The 17,663-nt window shown below is 38.7% G+C and overlaps 1 protein-coding gene across 5 annotated transcripts; it reads left to right on the forward strand.

The window, feature by feature from the left end:
- The first annotated feature begins 414 nt into the window (after window positions 1-414).
- Window positions 415-16,808, forward strand: slc35f4 (solute carrier family 35 member F4). 5 transcript variants are annotated; one of them, XM_055039005.1, is made up of 7 exons: window positions 415-776; window positions 12,991-13,294; window positions 14,240-14,459; window positions 14,533-14,658; window positions 14,748-14,940; window positions 15,442-15,531; window positions 16,080-16,808. In XM_055039005.1, exons 1-7 carry the CDS (start codon window positions 548-550, stop codon window positions 16,319-16,321), a joined length of 1,404 nt encoding a protein of 467 aa, XP_054894980.1. In that variant the 5' UTR covers window positions 415-547; the 3' UTR covers window positions 16,322-16,808. The 5 variants fall into 5 exon arrangements, with proteins under 5 accessions (XP_054894980.1, XP_054894982.1, XP_054894983.1 ...); XM_055039007.1 differs by having other exon boundaries at window positions 12,994-13,294; XM_055039008.1 differs by lacking the exon at window positions 415-776 and adding an exon at window positions 9,275-9,724.
- The last annotated feature ends 855 nt before the right edge of the window (window positions 16,809-17,663 follow it).

The following is a 17,663-nucleotide window of genomic DNA, read 5'->3' on the forward strand; positions in this document are numbered from 1 at the left end:
CATCATATGTTGTCTTGTTTTATCATGCATGTCACATACATCTGAAAATACATAAATAAAAGTGTTTTTGATTTTTCTGACCAAGTTGCATGAGGTGGTTATAATTCATATGCGAAAGGCTTAATTCTGCTATGCAGTTAATAAAATATTCTCTACATCTATGTTAAATAAGCAATTAACAAAGATGTAAAATCAAACTGTTTATCACATCATTTAAACCTGGAAAGCTGGTATGTGCAGAAATGTAAAATTATTAATGCATTATTTTAAAGATCCTAAAAATATGCGCAAATTCACATTTTCTGCCCAAGGGTTGCAAACCATCTTAAATTAGGAGATAGTAGTGACACGCCCCCTAGTGTTTTGTGTCTGCCAGGCCACTGGAGTTTGATAACCTTGCTCTGTGTCCGGGAGCATCACTGAAGGAATGTGAATGTCATCCTCCTGCTGCTAATTGTTGATTCAGCTCCGAGCGTCTCTCTCCCTACTGCGTGGTGGTCGGGTTTTACTCCGACCAGCCCCTCGTCTTTTCCCGCTCGGACCCGCGATGTTAAGCACCGAGGATGTTTTGGAGAGTGGGGACCAGCCTTGCATCCAGCTGGAGCCCCTGAGGTGCACGCACCTGCCGGACAAGGCGACGCCGACCGGTGGCAGCCGCGCCGTTTTAGTGGAAAACAGCCCGAAAGTGACCGCGAACGGAGTGTACGACATAGAGGACAGGATCCTGAGGATCACTGGATACTATGGCTACAACCCGGGCTACTCAAGTCACAGAAGTGAGTGAAAAGATGCAAGTGGAATTGGATGATGAGGGGATGTGACAGGTGTACGCATTTATTTGCAAGGTGTGACACGTTGCGCATGATTTTTTTAAGCATAGAAACAAAATCTGAAAGCAAGCAACACAATGTGAATGTTAAGTATGTGAAAAAATATCTGTAAATTATATTTTTAACTTGCGAATGCACTGTGTGATTGTACAATCCCAATTAATTGGTTTCAAATTGACCCCATTAAGGAAGTGAATTGCGTCGCTGTCTCTTGTCAGCTGGAGGCTAATCCATCTCTGAGATTGAATGCAAATGAACAGCAACACACACTGCTCCTTAAATCTAAAGTTAACTGTTTCAAATTGAGTTTGCAGCAGATATTACCTGCAAATACTCAAACTCCAGCCTGTAATGAATTGTTATATTTCAAAAATTGTACATCTCTGCAACACTACAGCTCACTTAGCAATGCATGTGTGTTGCATGAGCTGTATAAAATGCATGAACTATGGCAGGGTTTCAGCAGCTCTGCTCTAGGTTGTCAATATGTGTATGACTTGTAGGCTGATATTTGGCATTCTGCTGACTCTGAGACAATAGCAGGGATTGGACAAGAGAGCTGATTCTGCACTTTGTTCTACAAGAAACCTGCTTCCACTAAACTGTTGCCTGAGTCAGTGGGAGGATAAGAAAAAAGATAAACTACTGTAATGCTTTACAGTAGGGTTGGGTGCTAAATATAGATTTTCTGATATTGAGGTTATTTGTGCAGAGCAGAACTTTACAAGGCCCGAGGCAACAGACAACTTTGCAAGTCTGCTGCACTGCTGGCTGAATTTCCCAGTATTTTTAAATAGAAAATGAAGCTAAATTATGTTCTCTTATGGCAAATCCTTTGAAATGTAACTCAAATGTCTTGAGATTCACAGCCTGATACCCTTCACTTCATTTAAATTGAGCTTGTCGTACCACAACTTCTCCCTCGAGCCATTACATAAGAGCTGTGCTACGAATTCATGACTTCAAAATTCACATAGTCTGTGTTTTAGGATTTAGTTATTGAAATCTGTTGCTGAGATGTTACGTTCAGTGACAGTAACAGACCTGTTTAAAGTCTCAAAGGGAACATGGATTTATTCTCATTTAGCAGAAAATGGATGCAGCTGAGGCTCCTTCAGATGACTTGAATGCATGTAAATTGATTTTTTTAATGAAGCCGAGGGAAGCTAAACAAGCCCGTCTGCCATTAACTGCCTCTTGTTTATCACGGCTGTCAGTTGCAGCAGACTAACCATGAATGCAATCCCACATTTCATTACAGAAATGTTTCTGCTCTTTTAGATTGATCATGCCAGACCTGATTAACAAGAAGACAAAATTGCAACCAGATTAAGAGAACTTGAAACATTTGTGACACAAATTATGAACACTGAAAGGGAAACTTTAGTATTCCGCTACTGTTTGGAAGATCTTCTTACTAAAGGTACAGTGGCTTGCAGAAGCCCTCATATTTGCTTGACCTTGACCACAGTTCAAGAATGGTACAAATTTTGACCTCTAGCACAGACAGCTGATGCTTATAATCCATAAACCATGTTTCTTTCTTTTATTTTTATGTAAAGGTGTGGTGTAAACATAACGTTGTGATCGCTGAATACTTTGCTTGTACTGCGTGTGCTCAGTCTACTGTTGAGTAGTAAAAATAAAAAAAATTGTGGCACCAAAATTTAACTTCACAATTTTGGTCCACGTCTAAAAGGAGACACAGTTTTTAAACATTTTTTACAACTAAAAATCTGGAGTCAGTACTTTGTGGAACCACAATTGGCTGCAATGAGAGCAGCATGACTTTCAGGTGAGCCTGGACCATAATCAATAACATTTATAGCATTCTGGGAGATGAAAGCAGAGGAAAGGCCTTAGCTGCTCAACTTTTTATCAACCTCCTAAAGGTTGATAAATACTAAATACTTTCCTATTGTCTCAACAATAGGAAAGTAGTTACTTTCCTATTGTGAATACACTGTAAAGGTTGATAAAATATCAACCTTTAGGAGCTGTATAAATATAGGTTTCATCCAGAGACTATCTAAGCCATAGAAGCTGCTATATATTAAATCAGAGGGCAGTGGGACAATCATTTGCTATTTCTTCAGTTCAGTGGTCAGGATAATTCCTGAAACATTGACTTTTTCTTTAAGTCAGCCTTGAAGAATCACATTCAGGCACCTTGGTTTGTTTACTCCAGAGATGCATGCCTTTCAACCTGGTGAGTGTCATTTTCCCACTGAGGTTGTAAGACAAAAGAGCACCCAAACAGAACAGAAGGCTCATCCTGGGGTAATGATATATTTAGTAAGATCTTACTGCCAGTATGCTGATATTGCCACCTGCCAACTACAAGATGCTTCAGAGAGAGATTGTGGACCATATTCAGAGATCGGCTTTAAAGGACAAACACAGACACTTGGGTTTGTGACCAGAGGTAACGCCTTGTAAGAAAAAGTAACTTAGTAATGTTTTAACTTGCATGCAGATTTGAGACCACATATTCTCGATGTGTGACTTTAAATCAGATTAAAGTTTTCATGGTTTACGTCACTTAGTCCGGATCTTTGGTGCAGGTGTGAATACACTCATCCCGCTGTCAGCATGTCATGGGGCTGGGTGCACAGAGAATTCACAACGGATATTTCACTTGCAAAAGATACAATGTGAAAGCAAACTGCACCAAGCGAAATAAATCATTTAGGTTGGGATCAAGCAATTGTAACAAAGAACTTTCCTATTGTGAATACACTGTAAATGCATCACTCATTCTGGAAAACAACATTTATACTCTCACCCACATACTTTACAGTCGGGAAGAATGTAACAAAAATTTACATTTCTTTTAAATGTAGATAATGTAATTCCAGCCAAAACCTGTATATTTGGTTTAAAGAGACTGAAGCACATTTATAAAAATGAAAGTTTGTGTCCCTGAGTACATTTGAGTGACTTGACTTTTTATGTTGCTTTTAGTGTGATGGGACATAGAACCCGTGTTTTTTTTTAACACGGGTTACACGCTGCTTATACTAGCATATCATTCTTCGAAAAGTTGAACTAATATCCTGAGTTTGAAGAAATTAATGTAAAAAAAATAACTGTATATGTAAACCTAACCCCTAAAAAGAGAGTAACAGAAGCCTCTTCACTAAAGCATATTTAAAAGAAAATAGTTCCTTAAGACTCCCATCAGTTTAATTTGCAGCACGGGCTCAATAAAGAAACTCATTTTGAAAATATGTCTACTGTGAGCACACACCCTGCTGTGTGAATACAGAGCTGGAAAATGACACTCGCAGAAGTTTTAGCATTGTTCCCTGTTTAGATCGCAGCAGGGAGGCTGCACATCCTAAGAAATTGCATAGTAACAAAAAGGCAAGACAGGCAGTTATCATTATGCATCATTCTTCAGAGACAATGTTTAGGAAATATCTAGAATCAAAGAAAGAATAAAAAGTGAAGGCTATTATTCTTTTGTTAACTTGGAATCGTTTTTAGACTGTCTCCTAACAGTTGAACCTTGCTTTTCTTTCAGAATCATTCTTTTTGGGTACAGACTTATTTTGAACGGCCCTTCATGTCTGCTCACTTTGTGCTATTTATAACCAGGCCAACGAGTGGGATATAAGCTTCGCCTCAATGGCTTCTAGGGTGCTGTTAGTCTTAAGCGCTGGGCATACTTGTATACGAGCAACATGCCTTGCAAGTAATGGATGCAATTTATTACTGCAGCAGCTGCAGAACAACTGACCTTTAATTGAGCTGATCTCTGCAGGTTTGTCCTTTAAGACACTTACTGTAATTGAAGAAAAAACAAAGAAAAACTTAATCCTAAAAGCAATGGCTCTAACAGCATTGGCATTGCACTAAAGGTTGCTTTAATGGATGAAGTCTAAATACTGACCTCTTGTGGTGGAAAGTTTTAATAGCTCAAATAAACAAATCCACTATTACTAAATTTTGTTCTGGCTGCTTTCTCCTTCACAGGGCCAAGGGATTTTCCCAGAAGTTAATAAATAATATCTACTAATTTCTAAGTATAAACATAACAACAGTATGATGAAGAATATGATGGTTGGGTATTCCACGTTGCTTATACTCGCAGGTCATTCTTCAAAAAGTTGAACTAATATCTTGAATTTGAAGAAATAAATAAAAAAAATAACTGTATATGTAAACCTAATTTCTACAGAGACAGAAGCCTCTTTACCAAAGCATATTTAAAAGAAAATAGCTCGTTAAGACTTCTGTCAGTGTAATTTGCAGCACAGTTTCAATAAAGAAGCTCATTTTGAAAATATGCCTACTGGGAACCCGCACCCTGCTGTGTGAATACAGAACCTGTGAAATTCATAAAAGTCTAAAATTATAAAATCGTAAAACAAAATTGTACACAATATGCAGATGAGTTGATAAAGTTTCATTGTATTTAAAACATTTTGAAACTACAGTCCCTCTGTTGCCATAGATGTATCTTTGGTACTTTTTTGAAGTTTTTATAACATGGTCTCTGTCAATTTAATTGGTATTGGGGAAAGTAGCTTTTATATTTTTAATTATGTATTGTGACACACAGATCAGTGCAACTATTACTCTTTTGTTTTTAATTAAATGTAATAATCTGTAACATCTAAGCATAGAGTAACGATTATTCTCAGAGCAAATCATCTTATTTCCCTAAAAGGCAGCTCTGTTACAGCTTGTAATCGAACATACTCTGCACTAGGTGTCCTCATCTTCCACTCTTCTTACTTTGAGTTGATGCCACAGAGAGGACAGAAAACACACCTGACCACCTCACAGAAAAATGTTCATAGGTTTTCAGTTCCTATTTCAGCTAAATGAGCTTCGTCTGTCTCTGTTCTTGGGTCCTGATGCTCGGCAGAACCTGGTGAGTGTAACGGAGAGGCACAAACGACAAAGAGCTTTTTACTATAAACTGAGGAGCATTTGGTTCATCTAAATGACAAAAGAGTCTGAATGGGCTGAGTGCGTCAGTGTGCACAGGAGCAACACAGTTGCTATGGAGGTAAAAAGCGAGGATGCTGTACTATATTGTGTTGGGGTTTGTAATGCATGCAGACCAGCTTTAATTTACACTCAGGCTTCAAATGATTATTTTGAATTTTACATTACATATTGCATTATTTCAAAAACCATTTGAGACAGATATTTGTACATGTAGTGCTAGCCAGAAGTGTACTTCGTCCTGCTAATTTATAGATGAAATTAAAATTATAGATGAAGTTTTTTAATAGTACAACAAACTTAGGTGATTTAAAAATGATCTCCAAAAGGAAGCAACAATTGGCTGCAAAAGTTTAAAATTTAAGGGGATATTCTCTAATCCACACATTCAGTTTTATACTATACAACACTATCTTGAAATTATTCAGATTTAAGTTGAATCAGAAGCTTGATGGTTAAGATGGAACCATCACCATGTGCAGAGCGGAGTCTGTGATGGAATCTAATGGTTGTTGACAGAGCAACATGGAAAGGAAAAACATAGAAAATAAGCAATCATCTCCAAATTCAGGATCACCAATGTACAGTTTGAAATTAAACCTTGGCCTCTTCTGGTTTCTTTACTCCAGGTATTTCTCTTAATCCGATAGTGATCAGCATCCCTGGCCCTGCTGTCTGGTTGTTGGCTCTATTCATCAGCAGAGCTATTTTTAAGTTTAACCCTCCCAAATGAGTCAATTCCTTCAGCATATCCTCCAATCTGTTCTTACAACAGTTACATTTAATTGATTGATTTTTTTTTTAATTGAGTGACTACAGGAACAAAATTTATATATAGTAAATTGCAACTACTTAAACGCTTTTGCATTTTGTCACAGTATAGCCACAAGGTTTAGAGGATTTGATTGAGAGAAGCACAAGTGAGGTCATGATTCTGAAGACGATACATAGTTTATTTATTTTATTGTTTTTTTTTATTTTAAGAATGTGTACTAAAACTAATTTGGTTTCAGCCCTCTGTAATATGAAGAGTCAAAGTTTAATTTCCCGCTGAACCAAACTTACAGTCAAAGATACAATGAAATGGTTTAGCTTAAAGCATAATCATATGTTAGAATGGCCTAGTCAAAGCTCAGACCTAAATCCAGGCAAGAGGTTGTGGAAATACTTAAAAAAGCTGTAAAAGACGTACCCCAAAAGAGTAGCAACTGTAATTGCAGCTAATGTTTAAAACATTGACTCAGGAGATTTGAATACAAACATATGGCACTTTTTAAATAGATTTTTATTTCTAAGAAAAATTTGGGAATCTTGTATACATTTCCTTCTACTTCCCCATTGTGCAACTTTGATCTATCACAAAACTCATCATTTAGTAAATTAAACTATGTAGTTCTAACTGCAAGATGTCGAAAAATCCAAGGGGCATGAATACAGTATAAAAATTTATGCTAGTAAATTATTTTTTTCTCTGCATGTAAACACAGAAATGATCATGTTTTTGTGATGTGACCCTCTTTTGGCCAATTGTAACACACAACTGAACAGCAGAAAGGGTCGCTCTGATCTGTGATGCTCTTTGTAGTTTTAGCGAAGCTTTAACTGATGAGGACTCTAAGAAAATATAGAAGGTGGGTGGAGAACAAGCTCAGTGTGCTAAAACAAACCGGCTGCAAACAAACCACCAGTCATTTTGTGTCTCCTTTATTATTTTCTGACTTTGATTTTATGAAACATTTTGAGTCAAAATACCAGTTTCCATTTCACGTTTGATGGCATGTTACATAAAAATGTGTTTACTTCCTTCACAGCCCTGTACATCTGACTGCACACACTAAGCATTTGCATGTTATTAAAATCGAGGTTGAACAAATACTCTGGTCCATTAAATCTTCAGGCAGACAAACCACAAGTAAAGATTGAATGACCAGAGGGCTTTCCTTGAAATGGAAACTTGTGTTTACAATCCTGCAGATAACTGCAAAAACCATATAGCTTCTGATGGGAGAGTTTCCCTTGTGCAAAAGTGATGGAATAAAGATATTGAATATCTTTACAATAGCACCAGCATGGCAAAGTAAATATTTAATGTAGGTATTCTCAGTTAACTGGAAACATTTACTGCAAATGGGTATAAAGAAAGACCTATTAAAAGTTGTTAGAAGAATGAAATCAGGGGCATGTGTGGCTCAGTCGGTAGAGCATGCACACCTGAGACTGTAGTCCTTGATGAGGTTCTCCAGGGTTAGATTCCCGGTCTCAGTCCATTTGCTTCACTTTCTCTCTGCTCCCTCTTTCCTGTCCATTTACTGCTCAATAAAAACCACTAGCGCCCCAAAAAATCTTTAAAAACAACGATGGAATCCAAGTGGCTACCTCTGTACAGTCATAATCAATAAATAAGAACGTGTCTCCAGATGAGCAATGCTTATTAGCTCAAACGTATCTTTTGAAAGTTAAAAAAAACTTTTAAGCAGTTAAGAATTTTATTCTGAATTTATTCTGAATATAAATTGTTCTGGTGTAATATTATAGTCTTAATCTTTCATTTGCTGTAAGGAGAACACAAGCTCAGTAGAACATAGCAGCCATCAGTGTGATGCATGTTGGACTTATGAATATTTGTATTTTCAGAAAAAGACGGAAAGTAAATAAATTTACAACCACTTCATGTTTCGACATCTCTATTGTTTCAAGTGTGCAACACTTGTATAGGCACTCCTGGTCAAAAGAGTTTTAGATAAATATGTATATAATTTAATTACAGTGAAAATTTTAATAAAATTCATCCATCCATCCATTATCCTACACATTTATCCCTGCTGCAGTCAAAAGGGGCCCGCACAGAACATCGGTCCATCAAAATTAAACATTTAACTTTGAATATATGTCTTTTCATTGTGGATAAAAAAAGTAGCTCTTAATCACTATTTAACTTTTGTTCCAGCAATAGTTTATTTTAAATGTAGCTTACCCAGGATGCTAATAAATATGTTTGGGGCAATAAATGCATAGATACACAGGAAATTAAATGTGAAGTGTTATTTGTCCTCTCAGCATGAAGAGAGTTAAAATGTCCTGTTTTTGTAATAAAATCTAGTATTGAAATGCCATGTATTCACATGAACAAAGATATCTTTTTTCCTTATGGCTCACTTGATTAGTGTGGTGGAGGCAACAAGAAGAAGCTCTACAAATAAATCTGACTCTTAAGGAGCAGTCAAGAGCAGGAGATGAGCTAAGAAAAGGGGGGAGACAGGACAAAAGTGTAGAAGAAGCCAGGGTAGCCTGGTCAGGTGGAGAGGTGGGGGGACGGAGGAGGATGGAGCAGAGGAAAGGATGGGGCCACAGCTAACGCAGCATAATCAGCCAGGGCTGCTTGGTTACCTTCCAAACAAAGCTGCTGATTTGTTGAAGCAAAAACAAGAGGAGGGGAAACGCGAGACAGAGAGACAGATAGGAAAGAGGGGGAGGACAGAAAGAGATGAGGTGAGTGATTGTGCCTTGCCACACAGACTTGAAGTGCATTCTCCCTTGGAGACAGTAGCAATGCTGGAGCTTTGCGTACCAGTGCAACTGTAGAGTCTCCACTTCACTCCCACTGAGCTGTAGCTATCCGGAGAGAAGGACAGCATCGGCGACGTTGAGGACACTGGACTGGAGACTTCCAGAAAGTCTGGACCAAAGACAGAGTGGTTTGCTAACAGGAAGGGGGCTTTGAAGTGTGTGTGGAGACGAAGCAGTCAGCATTCTGAGAATGCACCGAGGTAGCTGCTGAGTGTTTTGGCTTGTGCACCCGCATTCACACACCCACACATACCTTCCACGGGAGGACAGTGTGTGGAGCCCCCAGTGGAGAATGAAGAAGCACTCGGCCCGAGTGGCTCCTCTCAGCTCATACAGCACGCAGGTTCTGACCTGCCCCAACTCTGAAGGTAAACTGAGGCCTTGACTACTATTTAGACTTGGCATGAAGTGGGCTATAGTCAGAACTAGCTCAGAAAGGTTATTTGGTACTACAAAAATATGTTTATGTTTAGAAAATTAAATATATGAACTGTATAAAATCAAAGGGAATTACCCTAGAAAATATGATGCTGTGTATTTAAAAGCGTTTTTCTGCAGAACGTCACCCAATTTTACATCTGTTTATCCTGCTCAACTATCCTTCTCGCATCCAATTAAAAAAAACTTTCCTATTTAACTTTAGACTGTCACACAGACACCCTCCACCCTCACCTTTTATATCAGAAATTACATAATGTTACATCCAATCAATTTTTCGCCCGTTTCATCAGATCCACGGCACAGCTTCCAGCCTAATTAGGATAAAGACTTGGTGTGTACGGCCCAGAGTAAGGCTCACTAACACTGCAGACATTACTGGGAGCTTCTTATTGGATTCAGCGGGGCTCCATCAATCAGTGCTGCTGGCATGCAGCGTTAGTGGTGGGGATAAAACGCAGAATGGATTGAAATACGAGTTTCTAGCAGTACACTGCGTCACACAGATTTGATAAGCTGTCCAAGTGGGAGCTGGAAGTGAAAGATCCTCTGCTACAATGTTCTCTGGGATAAAATGTTGATACCAATTTTCATGGTCTTTCCTTAGAAACTAAATTATCCCAGTTTTATGTAGCTTAAATTTACAGTGTACTTAAAGGCTGGTTCTTGTTCCCATTAAAAACTGATCAAGAACCTAGGTCAGTTTATTTTTGGACACATGCATGTGGAGTTATGACAGTGCTTTCTGTGTTGGCTTTCACAAAAGAAAGGAAAAGCTGCTGGATAGTGGATTGAAAAACGACCATCTATAAAACAATTTAAAAAATTCCCTCGATCCTGCAGGGATTTTAGTTCTCAGTTTTTCTATCTAGCACACAGCAGGCTCATTAGGTTGATTAAGAACTTTTGCAATGACAGAATGTAATTAGAGCAAATCCCTGGATGAACTTGTTAAAATAAACCATGTTGGTGGTGAATTTATTTTGCCTTTGCCGTTCAGTGTCGATCCATCAAAAAACTTTAAAGTGAAACAGTTTGAATTTTAATGAAAAAAGTTTGTTTTTGGTTGTTTCATTTAAATTTAGAATTCATAAAACATTGCTCCCCCCCCAAAAAAAATCTACAAAATATGTTTTTTGCTGAAGCTCCTAAATAAAATCCAGTAGAAGAATCTACCTGTGTGTAATTGCAACTGAGTAGCTGTTCTTTGAAGACCCCAGAGTTTGTGTGCTTTAAACATCTCACAAAGCTACGTTTGATTCATCATCTGAGCATGGAAATCATTTGACTGCAATCATATCCAGATATCCACCTAAACTGACTGTTCAAGGAAAGAATAATCAAAGTGGCACCAAGAGGCTCTTAGGGACTCTGGGGATCCAGAGATTCATGAATCAGGTGGATCTCTGGGACTCCAGACAAGACAGGTATTTGTAACTCCACAAATCTGGAAAGTGGTCCAATCCTGTGTGATGGACACAAATCATCAAGGTTCACTGCAATTTACGTCATTAAACTGATGCAACTATTTTGTTAAATTTTCCTGAAGGGATTAATAAAATCTCAACCTATATATCATTGTTGACAGAAAGACATAACACTTTGGTTTGTAGATTACTCCAAACTATGTAGGTGCAAAACATCATGTGTGGAAGAAAACCATAACTGCACATTACCCCGAACAAATAAAGTACAGTGACAGTTGTGTCATGCTGTGGGGATGCTGTTTTCAAGCAAGGACAGAAAAGCTTTACATTTTGCACAGGTTGCTGTGTATTGCAGACTTCTGTCCAGGTCCATCTTGAAAATGAGATCTAGATTTCATACCTGGTTAAACAAAGGAAATAAAAACAATTTTAAAAAAGCTGGTCAGAGTTGATGGGAAGACGGATGAGCTAAACAGATTACAATTCTTGAACAAAACATGTTTATAAAACCAGATCTGGAATTCTTAATCCATTTCAGAATCCATGGCAAGACTTGAAAAATATTTTCATAGCCTATCTCCATCTAATTTAGGAGAGAAATGTAGCAAATATATTTCTTTTATCTGTACAGCTGGAAGTAAAATCCACCAAAAGAATTGCAGCTGCACTTTGTGTTGTATCAACACATCAAGTACAAGCAAAATAAATTATTTTGTTTGGAACATAAACAATGTGAAAAGAGTTGTCTTGTAATCATTTGTTAAATTAACAAGCTAAGTGAGGACTTCAAGAAGGTGATTTAATTAAAAAAACTGTAAAAATACATTTAATACTTTTCACAACTGTTAGAAAACTCCTGTCAAACATTGCTAACTTGTAATAAGATTTCTTTTTTATTGTAGAGCTACGGTACAAAGCACTTTGATGATATACACCATTGAGACTATTTGAAGTTCAGTTACTTGAATCGCTGCTTTGTCTCATTATAGATAACAAAACTTTATCTGAAGCAATAATGAGGAATCACAAGTGGCTGTGGCATCTTTACTCATGGTGAACACAGCAGAGCTTCATGCGCTGAGCTTGCAAAATGCAAACAGCACCCAGCACATGCCATCTTTTATTCCTGCCTTGGTGTAAATTGATCACACCGTTGAGAGGTAGTAAAAAAAATAAAATAAAAAAAAAACAAGAAACGAAAGACAAAAGATCTAAGCGTTCTCTGTAAATGCACACACAGACGCAGCACTTCAAGTGTTACAGCACAGTTGAGGTCCAGGAGCCATTTCTTTATGCGGTCCATTATAGGGCACAAAGCCAGATCTGCATCACTGATGGAAGATTAAAGTATTATCTGCCCATTGCTCCATCAGTCATCTCCTCTGTCTATAAATAAAAACACAGCTGGTCTGCACCAGCTTAAGTACCAAGGTTGGCATGACTTTCTTGTGGAATGTCATGTGGTTAGATTTACACCTGCTTAAAGGGCATCAGGTGACTGCACACAGTTGACCAAAGGGGCAAGGCAGTGCATGCTGCATTATGAGGTGTCAAAGCTATATTTATGACATATATCATGCAAACCCAATCCATTTTAAACGACTCCTTTTATAAGGCGTTGGTGCATTTCCAGTAAAAAATGCAGTCTGAGGTAATGATCAATGAAGGCAGCTGATCAATATTGCTTGTGTGATTGGACGCAAGCCATAATGTAGTCTGAATATGATGAAGTCATTATAAGTCTGCTTTCTTCTTTCCTATTGTCTCAGCAGGAGAGGATGGTTCAGAGTCTCGACCAGAGACCCCAGGCAGCGACACCAGCATAGAGAGTCAGTCCTACCAGACATGTGCCAACACAGCTCTGAAGGTGCTGGGTGGTCTTCTGATGGTGCTGTGTGTGTCCTCCTCCTGGGTGGGTACCACTCAGGTGGTGAAGCTGACCTTCCAGTCATTTTCCTGTCCCTTCTTCATCTCCTGGTTCAGCAGCAACTGGAACATCCTCTTCTTCCCCATATATTACTCTGGACATGTTTTTACCACAGGCGAGAAGCAGACTCCCATTCAGAAATTTAGGTAAACCTCCTAAAAATTCCTTATTCTGCATTGTTGTTCAGTTGGCAGCAATGTTGCCTACAGTTCACTCTGTATATTCCCAAATATTACTGTAACGTTAATTGATTACTCTAAATTTTTCTGAGGTTTAAGTGTGTGTGTGTGTGTATGCGTGTGTGTGTGTGTGTGTGTGTGTGTGTGTGTGTGTGTGTGTGTGTGTGTGTGTGTGTGTGTGTGTGCGTGTGCATGTATGTATGATTGCCTTTCCTATGTGTCTCTGTGTTGCCATAGTTCAGGGTATACCTCACCTCTCACCCGTTGACTGCTGAAGATATGCATCTGCCCTCCACAATCCTGCATGAACAGTGGGTATAGATCAGTGGTCTTAAGCTGCATTCCTCAATGGTCAGAGTCTTGCAACTTTTAGTTGCGTTCCTTGTCCCACACTTGAACTAAATGTCAAGCTCTACAGAAATCTGCGAATAAGCTAATATTGGAGCCAGCAGTGATGAATCAGGGAGACATCTAAAAGTTTCAGGACACCTGCCCAAGAGGACTTGAGCTTAAGGCCACTGATGTAGACAGTGGAGAGAGGAAGGACAGTGTTGCGTCTCATCTTCAACAATGTGGAATTGTGACTCAAAGGCAGAAATAAGTCTGTTGATGTTTAGATTTGATCTACAGGATGTTGGGGTTGATGAACTGGGATAACCAAGTCAGGCTTTCGGTGGTCTTTATTTAGGGATAAACATTGTCCTGTTGTGAAGCTTGGCAATGGAGAATCGCAAAATTCTTGAAATGTTTGTTTTCCAAGTAACTGAACTCACCATCATTAAAACATTTACAAATCACTGAATCTCCACTGGTGCAGACCAGGTGCTATTCAAACCATCAGGATATTCTTGAGGAGAAATGGCTAAACAAGTTGATTAAACTTTACTCCAATGCAACATTTGTCATCTTCAGGGAGTGCAGTAAACTCTTTGGGGAGGATGGAATGACTCTCAAGCTGTTTGTTAAGAGGACAGCACCCTTTTCCATCCTATGGACACTGACCAACTACCTGTACCTCTTAGCATTGAAGAAACTGACTGCCACTGACGTATCTGCCCTATACTGCTGCCACAAAGCCTTTGTCTTTCTCCTCTCATGGATCGTCCTCAAGGACCGGTTCATGGGTGTTCGGGTCTGTATGAAATATAGAAATAGTTTCTACAACTGTGTGTTTGGCTCTGATGGTTGTTATTCTCTATGGACAGATTGTTGCTGCCATAATGGCCATCACAGGTATAGTCATGATGGCTTATGCAGATGGTTTTCATGGTGATTCATTTGTGGGTGTGGCCCTGGCTGTGGGCTCTGCCTCAACTTCAGCTCTCTATAAGGTCAGATTTATGGCTGTATAACAATTTTACTAAAACAATAGTTGCTTCTAAGTCTGTTTTGAGTGTCTTATTATTTCCTCACCTTCCAGGTTCTGTTTAAGATGTTCCTTGGCAGTGCTAACCTTGGAGAGGTTGCTCATTTTATTTCAACAATGGGCTTCTTCAACCTTATTTTCATCTCCTGTGTTCCCCTAATCCTCTACTTCACCAGGGTGGAGCACCTGGGCTCCTTGTCTTCTTTACCGTGGGGTTACCTTTTTGGACTGGCAGGACTATGGCTGGGTGAGAAAGCATATATTTTTCTTGCTAAAAAGTGTCACAGATTTTATGTATTTTATTGGGACATTATGTTATAAATATTCTTCAGAATGCAATAGACTTCAATTGATTTTATCAAGGATTGTCAGAATATATCCACAATATTGTTTTCAGAATTAATTTGTTATTCATTTCAATGGACTTTTCTTCCACTGTAAGCTATGAGCTACTTTGTGTTGATTAATCACATAAGTCCAAACAAAATACTTGAAGTCTGTCAAAAAAAGCTTAAGCGTTTTAAATACTTTTTCAAGGCGGCGTAAACTCTATCTAAAGTCTGTATTAGCAACAAAAATTAGAAACCTAGTAGTTACAGCATTCCCAGTTTAAATCCGACAATAGTTTTGATGTTTTAACAGTGCTTATAGGCTTCATTGCAGAAAACAAATTTTCCCACCAAATTTGATTCAACACATTGCTTAATCTCAACAAATTTCTGCTTAACTTTGTTCATGTGTTTCACAGTCTTTAATATTCTGGTCCATGTCGGCGTGGTGCTGACTTACCCCATCCTCATCTCCATAGGGACACTGCTCAGTGTGCCTGGAAATGCAGGTATGTGAGTCTTTAATTTTCTCCAACACTACCCCCAATGTTCTGATTAGATCCCCTTCGTTTCACTGTAAGCGAACACAGTTGTTAAAAGAGGATTGAACGTCCACACACACACTAGGTTCCTTGTACTGAGATCAGCACTTAGGGCCACAAGTGCAAACAGATTACACAGCAAGTCTGCCTCTCCCATCCTGGAAATCCAATCACTGGCGCACCACAACAGACCCTGCAGCTATCGTCTCGCTGAGGGAGGATCAGGTTGCCAAAGCGACACTAAACGCCTGCAGTCCACTTCTTTTCTTTAACCACAATGTGGTGGATGAAGGTCAGTGGGTTACGGCAACCTGTCCCAGAGCTCCTGATCGCAAAGACAGAGAGGATCAAGTGGATCGCTTCTGCTGATGATAAGCCGCATTTATTACACTCATCCCCCACAGTCAGAGAGTCCTGCTGTTTATCTTACTTAAAGTAATTAATCTGAATTTGTTTTTGTTTCACTGACACTCTCCATGCCCTCTTTTATGCTCTCTACTTTCATTCCTCTCTAGCTGTAGATGTTTTGAAACATGAGGTGATCTTCAGCGTGGTGCGGCTGGCTGCCACCTGCATCATCTGCCTGGGGTTTCTCCTCCTTCTGCTGCCAGAGGAGTGGGACTCAGTCACCCTTCGATTCTTCACCAACATTGCTGACAAGAAGTCCGAGGAACACGGAGAGGAACTGACAGAGTCCAGTGGCCAGACTCGAAGTCGGAGTCGAGCAAACGGCACCGTCTCCATTCCCTTGGCATGACACGGCTGGATTCTCATCACAGCAGTTAGCAAATCGCCTGTGTTTCCTCCCTGAGGTTCTGGCAGAAAGCTCAGTCTGTACAAACTTCTCATTCAGGAGGACAGCATCGACGAAGTTGAAATATATTCTTTACTTTGCATAAGTACCCCTGTCACTTCACAAAGGGGAGGAGAAAACTTATGGATCATGCAAACCAGAAAAAGGCTGAAACTGGTATTTACTGTGGAAATAGTTGCAATGTTCCATCTTATGTCCTGCACGCACCCAAAGCAAGAGCTGACTGGCTTCTCCTGATACGCTCTGCAGACTGTATTCTGTGAATATAAATTTCGGCAGGGCCAGTTTGGCTCAAAATATTTTTATTCATTTAAGTCTGTTCAAGAGTATTGATTTTAAGTCTAAGCAGTCTTAATGACAAGAATGGCTATTATACTGTGCGTAATGCAGAAGCTCATTGGGTTTTATAATAAAAGACTTGAAACCTTTAGGGATTGTGTTTGTAGTTGAAGAAAGAGTTCAGGTTAAAGTTGCATGGTGGTATTATATTTTGTTGTTATATGACAGGTCTCAAATTGCATTCAGACGCAAAAAATATCTAATTAATGAAGATTTTGAAGGTTCTGCTTAAGCTGCTCCTAATTTATGCTTTAGAATAAAATATATTTATCCCAATAGCTGGAAAAAAAAACAACAAAAAAAACAGCTGTCAAAATAGCTTCAGCTGAAGTCAACAGAAACTAATGTACCAAAAAGAATCAGATAAAAAGCCACCCAGAGAGTATATTCAAAAATCTTAGATCATTGGGGGTACAACATCTCTTATGCAAGCTATACATGTTGGCAAAACATAAAAACTACCAACAGAATAGATCAGCACATTTTTATTCAAATTATTAAGCATTGTGGTAGAAGGGTGATGATTTGTGCTCCTTTTAGATACACGGAATTTAGTCTTCTTGCAGTCTTTGTATGAACCACAAACTCCTTTGTTTATCAATGTTTTCTAGCGTAACATGTGGTGCTGACTTTCTGTCAACAAAAGTATTACTTTTGTCCCATTTTTAGCCAATGGGAAAATGGAAAAATCTGCTGTTTGGGATAGTAGAAATAATTAACAAACAGCTTCTTGATTTTATTCCCAGTAAAATGCAAAAGGGGTTTTATTAACATAATTATTGTCATATTCTATTAAAATAAAAGTCCCTGTCAGTGGTCAAATCCTGTATGAAATGTTAACATGGATAACAAAACCAGGTAAAAAAAAGAAAAAAAAAGACTGAGGTATTCCCACGTGTGAATGTTTGTCCAAAAACCTTTTGAGATGATTATAGTTTCTGTCACT

The sequence above is a fragment of the Poeciliopsis prolifica genome, unplaced genomic scaffold (assembly GCF_027474105.1).
Source record: "Poeciliopsis prolifica strain line A6 unplaced genomic scaffold, Auburn_PproV2 SCAFFOLD013, whole genome shotgun sequence".
Taxonomy (NCBI): domain Eukaryota; kingdom Metazoa; phylum Chordata; class Actinopteri; order Cyprinodontiformes; family Poeciliidae; genus Poeciliopsis; species Poeciliopsis prolifica.